Below are 8,588 nucleotides of genomic sequence, written 5' to 3'. Positions count from 1 at the left end.
AGAGTAGTTTTCAAACTATGGAATCAGATACTAACTCTGGGGTATCTAATGTCAGAATTACACTGCAGTATTGCAAATAGGGAACAAATACACATTTGCTGAATTAATTTTACTTTCCTATGTTATAGGTGTTAAAAGTACTTACATAATTTTTTTAAGTATAATTTTTTAATCATAGTGCATGCTCCAGGAAAATTGTAGGTTCAGAAAAGAAAAATAACATTCAAAGACAAACCGAACTTCTATTTTATTTAATATTCTTTTAACTGAACCCTCTCACAGACATTTTATACAGCATTTTATTATTGTACATATTAAATCTTTACACTTTACATATTGTTTTGTACTTTACACTTTGCTTTTTACATAATATAGACATGTTTTTATGCCAATTAGCCTTAATTTTGATATTAATACCTATAAAGTAGCTGTTTATAACAGCACTTTTGAAAGTCAGCTGTTTACATTTTTAAAATCCTAAGGACACGAAAGATGTTTGTCTGTACTGTATTCATCAATGTTTATTTATTAATGTGAAAAACAAAAAATCTGAAATATAAGCACACACAACCATGTTGGATCACTTGCCAAGACTGAGGGCAACAGTAATCACACAGCCCTTAGCTCTCCTGAGAGCGCCCGCCCTCTCAGTAAGCCAGACAGCTTCTCTGTGCAGGCAGGACAATTAACTTCCTGGGTCCGGGGAAGCAGCAGCATCATATCTCCTGCTGTTTGCTCAGCCATGTCTGTTGGGTCTAAAGCTGGATACACACACTCTAACACACTTACTCATGTAATTAGTACAATGTTACTTATGGTAAGCTGCTTTACAATTATTTGATCCATTTCCCCAGTGACAATACTGGTTTTCTAATTTTTTCCTCTTCTACTTGTTATAGACGACATGAACAACAGGTATAAAAATGTAAACATTTCTGTAGCATATGTACCTATAAGTAGGGTCTCATACATACGTTGTAAATTTCATCTGTCATTACCAAATCTTTCCCCAAAGTGAAGATATCATCTATCTTTTCAACTGGTTCCTCCCTGCCCTTGTTCATTACTGACTCACATTTCTGGAAGCTAGCCATCTGGTGGGTGTGAAATAGAACACACTGCTTTAATCTACATGTCTTTTGTTATTAGTGAATTCAACCCCTTTATATGTTCTTACTAGCTACCCTAGTTATGACTGTCCATTTGTTTCCTATTGATATAATTATCTTTTTAATATCAATTTACACCAGTTCTAGATGACTTTAAAATCCTCTTTAAAATACAAACCCATCTGTAATTAGCTTTTATATATATGGTGGTGGGTTATGAGGATAGAACACCTATAGTAAGCCCATTATTCTTATACATGACTAGGGCATCAGTCTGTTCTCTACTGATTTACAGATCTTCCCTAAAATACCTAGATCTGTTTCTGGATTATTCTATTACTTATTATTCTTTCATCTTTATCTAGTTAAAAAAATTCTTGAAATGATACGTTATTTTAATTATCAATCTACTATTAATCTTTATCACTCTTCTAATAATATGAATTCCTTGCTCTCATCTCTATCACCTCTTTATTTCCTCTTCAAAACCATTCTAAATATTTTAGAGTTCTTACTCAAATGTTTTAAAATGTAAAAACTAAAATCTGTTTTGTTCAAATTATATTAAAGTAAGACTAGTATTAGCATTAATATATTGATAAATTTGGAGATAAGTATCAGAGTTTAGTACCCATGAACATGATACTATATATCGACTCCTTTTCTTGAAAGACAATTATAAAATGTTGAACATGCTCTGTTAAGTATATGTGCCGGTTTGGATGCAAATGTGCTCCATAGACTCTTGTTTGAATATTTGAGCTCCAGTTGGTGGTTGTTTGGGGAAGATAGGAGGTGTGGCCGTGCTGGAGAAAGTATGTCACTGGGAACCAGTTTTGAGGTTTCCTAAGGTGTGTGTTACTGTGGGTTAGTTCTCTGCTTTCTTTTAGATCACGGTATGTTCTCAGCTGTCCCTGACGCCATGCCTTTGCTTTGTCGTCATGGACTCAGACCCTCTGGAACCTTAAACTCAATTAAACACTTTCTTTTATAAGCTGTCTTGTTCATGGTACTTTGTTACTGTAATAGAAAAGTAACTAAGACAGAAATTGGTACCAGAGAGTAGGCTGTTGCTGTGAAATTCCTAACCATGTGGTTTTGGGGTTCTGGACTAGAAAAGTGCTTGAGTAAACACGTCTTAATGGTCCATCCTAGTAGAAACCTAGAAGACAGTCCTGAGAGCCACATGGACCATGGAGGCCCAGTTAAAGAGACTTCTAAGGGAAGCAATTGAACTAAAGGTCATTTCTGTGATATTTTGAAGCAGACTTGCTGCTTTCTGCTCTTGTTCTAAGAATTCTCCTGAGGCTAAATTGAAAAGCAATGGACTGATTTTTTTTTGGCAGATGAGACTTCAAGACAGCCTAATATTGATTCCTCACATGGTAATTTGTAATTATTATTATGAAGGTCTACAATGAAAAACCACAAGTGGGGCAAAAAAATATGAAATGTACCACTAGAAGAGAAATTTAATGTCAAGGCTTGTGCTGAAAGAGACATAACTAAGGAGAAGCCTGATTTACAATAAATAAGGGGAGTGGTGTTCTCAGGGGGAGGTCTCAATCAGGCTGCAACTTGCAAAGGGAAAAGACCTAAAAAAAATCCCCTCCTTAAAAGCAGCAGCAGAGGAACACAGCTTCAGTGTGACTCAAGGGCTCCATCCCAGTGGGTGGCTAAGCCTAGCTTTGAAATCATGGAGGATACACCAGTACAGAGGCTATACCATCCTGTGTTAAAGAGGAGAACGGTTGAGGCCAGGCACTATGTGACAGGTTTTTCCTGCATGAAGACCCTGAAAGGCCATTGTGTGTGAAGCTGTAAAAGAGAAGCCTGGATTTTGTTGGAAACCAAAGATGTTAAATGTGCTGGAGCCATGGGATATCTTCCAAGGAGAGCTGCCACCATGAAATGGAAGCAGCCCAATAGAAAGTTTGATGCAGGCCACCAAGCTAGAAGGACAGAGCCATTTCAGCCCTCTGACAGCAAACACAAGGCTACAGGATCTGGAGGTTGCCCCTCTGGGTTTCAGTTTTGCTAATTCCTTCACTATGCTACAATGCCTCCCTTATGCAATGGCAATGTCTATTCTGTATGCCAGAAGTATGTGATTTGCTTTTGATTTTACAGGTGGTTATAAATAAGAGACTGCCTTTAGTCTCAACAGATGTTAGACTTCGGTCTTTAAAATGGAGTTGAGACTGAAAGACCACAAGGACGTCTGAGGTTGGAGTAAATTGATTTTGCATTATGATATGGCCACCAGAGGTCATGGGGACAACGGAATGGAATGTAGTGGTCTAAATAAATGGCTCCCAGTGCATCATGCTTCAATATTTGGTTTCTGGTTCATGGCTCTTTGGGGAGCATTAGAAGGTGTGGCCTTGTGGGTTGGAGAGATGTCTCAATGGCTAAGAGAACTGGCTACTCTTTCAGAGGTCCTTAATTCAATTCCCAGCAACCACATGGTGGTTCACAATGATCTCTAATGGTACCTGATGCCTTCTTTGGGCGTGGCTGAAAGAACAGTATACTCATAGACAGTAAATAAATGAATCTTTAAAAAACAAGTGTGGCCTTGTTACAGGAAGTGTATCACTGGGCATGGACTTTGAGGTTTCCAAAGACTTATGCTATTTTGAGTTAGCTCTTTGCTTCCTACTTTTGGATCAAGATGAGGGATCTCAGCCCTTTCTGCCGCCATTCCTTTGCTCTACAAATATCTATGTGCTTATGGTTGCTATCCACAACCATAAGCCCAATGAAATAATTTCTCTCCTCGGTCATTGTGTTTTGTCACAGAAATAGAAAAGTAACTAAGATGGTATACTTATGAGTACCTGATATATTTTGTGGCTATTGCGCAACATATCTTGATACAGTTTTCTAATTGCTAGTATTAATTTACAATTATTATCAGCATGTTATTAACATTGATTCATTTATTTTTATATATAGTAGTAAGTTGCAAAACTCTCATTAGATATGGACCTTTTATATTGTATTACTTGTCACCATTTAGTCCTAACTCTACTCTCCATTCTCCACCATCTTCTCCTCCCTTTTCTCTCTCACATAGTATATTTTATGGCCATAATGCAGTATAGGAACCTGGCTTCTTTGGAAACAGGCCTTTCAGAGACATCACTGATTAGAGGAAAGACCAAGTGAAACAGAGTGAGAAGATGGCCACAGAAAAGGAGAAAAGCCAGAAGAAACCAACATGCTAATACACTGATCTTACATTTTTAATTTGCAGCATTTCATTATAATAATGCTGTTTCAGCCACTAGGCTGTAATCCTTTATCAGGACAATCTAGAATTCTCAGCTAGTTAGATATACAGCCCTCTAGCTGTGACACCATGTTCCTTTATATTATATTTAACTATAAAGACAATGTTTCTGAAGTTTCACATGTAAGCATGCATGTGCCATTACAGGTTTCTGAGAAAGGAAATTAGAGACAGGGGGAGAGGGGATAGGGGGTTTCCGAAGGGGAGACCTGTAAAGGGGAAAATATTTGAAATGTAAATAAAGAAAATATGCAATTAAAAAGAAGAAAGGAAAAACATACCTAAGTTAAAACCAGACAGTCATCAGTACATTAGAAGCCACTTTGTGGTCCTCCCCTGATGACAGTCCCTTCCACCTCTCCAAGAAGTGATTATTGCCTGAACATTATGGTAATTTATCCCTTTTGCCAACTGTGGTTGAATCTTTAAATACTTTGGTCTTATTCCCCCTTAAGTCTACTATCCATGTGCTTTTTTTTTTTTTTTTTTTTAACCATGATGAGCAGCCTATGAACTTCTGACCATCTTTTTTATGTAACTGATGGTTTCTCTAGTTATGAATTTCTATGTGAAATTACCTAGTCATAAAGTATATAAAGTCTGGCTTTACTAGGTACTTGTGAATGTGTTGATGTAGAACTGAACCTCAAACATGAACTGTTGGGTATAGAGTCTGTGTATCTTCAATTTAGTAGATCATGCTAATTGTTTCTAAATAAGGGTTACTAATTTACATCCATGCATGACAGTTACCATTAACCTTTATTTTTACTAGCCCATGGACTGCCCACCTTCTTTATTTTCTGACAATATGAAGACTAAAAATACCACCATTATATGACTTTTATTTATAGAAACCACACACATATATAAAGACACATAGTTTTATAGAATCAGATAATGTGCATGTGTGGTTACACATGTGTGTATCATGTGTTGTGTACATGCATATATTGTATTCCAAGAGCTTTAACTTACCTGTTTAGAAAGTGACTTCCACGTTTTAGCAACTAAAATAAATATAAAATAATTAGATAATATTGTATGTAATGTATATTCATACTTAGTAACCATATATAACCAAAACTCAAAATTATGCTTTTATGTTCAAAAGGCAAAAGTTATTTTATTTTACCCTCAACACTTGAATCTAAGATATACTCTTTTCATGTTATTTATTTGTTTCTAATACAGTAACTTTACAATCAATGAAATCAGTGTCATGGGAATTTTTTCACCCATAACCAGATTATGGTTGGGCCTTCTGGACTCATAAGGTAAGTTAAGCTACAACTATTTTATAGGACTTAAAGGACACTTCTGACACTATTTAAACATTTATCTGGAATCAAATGCATTAGTATTTCAGAAAATAATTCATAGGTGAAGTCTGTCCAGGATAACAGTGACAGAAGCAAAGAGAAGAAGACATAACAAGAGTACTGGTCAAATGAAAGGAAGTTCTTATCCAATTTGGATTCCTCCTTCTACACTTGGTCTTGAGGGCAAAAGTACCAAAGAAAATACCATTTTCTTTATTGTGTCACGTCTCAGTTTAATTAGCAAAGTGCTGGGACAGATGCACAGCCATCTATGTTGTTTCTCTTGCTCATATTCCACCATTGTAAATGGTAAGAATTATCTCTAAGTTGGTAGCAGTTAAGTGTCCTTGCATTAGGAAAACTGGTGAACTATCAATAATTGTTTCTACATAGCAATTCTGTATAATTAATAATATATTGAATTTAAAACTATAAGGAACACGTTGCGATGCAACTCTCTCTTTAAGGTAATATATTAACTCATCTTGAGATCAAAGGTGAAGAAATAATTTTATAAAATTTAGAAACTAATTTTTCTTAGAGATCAATGTCTCTTTTATTTCATAAGAAACTCTTTCTTTACCCAAGTAATCAAGCAGTAGAGCACAGGAATTTGGCGTGTCCCTTAATCATGATACTGTACACACAATTTTGCAATGGCTGTTTTTCATGAACACAACAATGAAGTAACAGTTCTGAAAGAGTATTAAAAATTCCCTCAAGTACAAATACATGGGCATGCTCTTATGCAATGCTCAGAGACTATTTATTCAGCGAGGAAGTTAGATTACTCGAGTCTGTGGTTTTACAAGATTTCCACAGTAGATTACTCACAAAAGACATATTCATTCTGCAGGAAATGTACCATGTTCAATATTATTAGCTGTTAAAGAAATAAAAACTAAAGAGCTGTTAAGGTAAGTCTTCAAAGGGTGTGCTGACTTTCTAAATTGCTCATTTCATATGAAATCACTGAGTATATAAAATAACAGGTGAGGAGAGGCATTAAATCTATCAGAAATATTTCATTTCTTGGGTAATAAGTATAAGTTGTAGACTGATATTTATCACATCTGTGATAATTTTTGTATCTGAAATATTTTAATAGTATTTCTAAAATATAAATTAAAATGAATTTTGATATATAAGAAAATAACTACATATTCTAATTCTAGAAGAAAATTTACTGTTTAGATTTTATTCTATAGAGAAAAATAAGATAATGTTTAGTTTCTAAAAATTAAAACCAACAATCTGGTATATTTTATAATTAACACTGATTTGAATTACAATTATTGAGAAAATACTTAAATGCATTTTCCTATTGACTGTCATTATAATATTTTATCAAAGATATTAAGAACTTTGATTATGAATTCAAATGGTGAAAGTGATGACACCCCCAAAGCTGGCCCCGTGCTGCTAGTCACATAATTTACTCCCCAGAAACTCTTCATGAGGTTACTATTATTTTCATATTAATAAAATTATGAGAGTACTTAAAAATAAAGACTAGAGAACCCATATTATTCCAAATCAATTAAATCAAAGGGCTATAAATCTTACCTTAGCCTTATAATTATTATTTAAAGGAGCCCTATTTAATTTTCAGCCATTTCTGCCCTACACATTTCCACAGTGGCTACTGTAAATATACTATCACTCACTAGATTTTGTGTTCTTTCTCAGTGCTTTCTTGCCAGTCAAAATTCACCTTCTACTTTTAAAGTTGATTTTGGGTTAAAATCTTGTATAACCAAGTGTCTACCTCAAATTCTAGTCCAGCTGAGTCTCCTTTCCCTGTTAGAGCTTTCACTTCTTCAATTATTACTCCACTCTGCCACCTAGTTTTTGTCTTAGTCAATTCCCTGAAATGTCAGTTTTTCTTTCTTTTTTTCCCCCCTTTGGAGACAGGGTTTCTCGGTGTAGCCCTGGCTGTCCTGGAACTCACTCTGTAGACTAGGCTGGCCTCGAACTCAGAAATCCACCTGTCTCTGCCTCCTAAGTGCTGGGATTAAAGGCGTGCGCCACCACCGTCTGGCAAAATGTCATTTTTAAAAATTATCAGCAACCTTCATATTACTAAGTCTGGACTATATTCTGTCCTCACCATCTTGTCAGTGTCCCACCCTAGACCACCCTAGCCATTTCCTTTTGGCCTCTATGACTCTACCATTCTGGTATATTTCCTGTGTTTCTCGATAGTTCCTTTGAGTTTATTCTTTTCCAGCATTTGTACATTTTTCTCTTTAATAAGAGTTCTTCAAGAATAGGCTCCTGGTCATCTAAACCAGTACAATGTTTCTCTGGACAAATTCAATACATACAGCATTAACTATTAATGATGTACAGACAACTCCCAAATACGCATGTGCAGAGCTCCCTTGGTCTTCCCTGTTGAGAGTTCAAAGCATCTAAAGCCAGTTCCCTGAGGTTTGGAATGAAACTTTGTTAAGCTCAGGCTTTTCCACCTGTTTCCCCATTCCTGAAATGACAACTCCTGAGACTTAATTATTTATGAATATATCCCTAGGCTATAAGCTTGGGCTCGTTCCCAGCTCATAACTCAATTACTCCATTTAAACTAGTCTATGTCTGCCAAAAGGCTTCTCCTCGGTTTCATGTGTCTGTCTTCCTCAGAGTCCAGGGCTAATTCCCCAGCTCTTGTCTAACTCCCAGAGTTCCAATCTCTACTGGAATTCCCACCCATTACTTCCTGCCATTGGCTTTTTACTGACAGGTGAGGCTTCCACCCAGTGAAGAGATTCCCTCTACAGAACTCAGCAGAAAAGCACTGGCTGAGCATATACAAAGCCCTGGGTCCAGTGCCCAGCACTGAGGGGAAAGAAAGCATTAGAAGCT

General features: G+C 36.0%; 1 protein-coding gene across 8 annotated transcripts in view; it reads right to left on the bottom strand.

Moving 5' to 3' along the window:
* Micu3 (mitochondrial calcium uptake family member 3) overlaps nucleotides 1-8,588 on the bottom strand; it is a 94,650-nt gene that overhangs the window by 61,720 nt on the left and 24,342 nt on the right. For all 8 annotated transcript variants that reach the window (XR_004109891.1, XR_004109888.1, XR_004109889.1 and 5 more), the window contains exon 3: nucleotides 5,383-5,414. Coding sequence is in view for 4 of the 8 variants with exons in the window: in XM_031339576.1 (XP_031195436.1) it covers nucleotides 5,383-5,414 (32 nt within the window). In the remaining 4 variants the exon portion in view is untranslated. The remainder of the gene's footprint in view (nucleotides 1-5,382; nucleotides 5,415-8,588) is intronic.

Source organism: Mastomys coucha, unplaced genomic scaffold (assembly GCF_008632895.1).
Source record: "Mastomys coucha isolate ucsf_1 unplaced genomic scaffold, UCSF_Mcou_1 pScaffold22, whole genome shotgun sequence".
Taxonomy (NCBI): domain Eukaryota; kingdom Metazoa; phylum Chordata; class Mammalia; order Rodentia; family Muridae; genus Mastomys; species Mastomys coucha.
The sequence above is the reverse complement of the archived record's forward strand: the minus strand, read 5'-3'. Positions and strand labels throughout refer to the sequence as shown.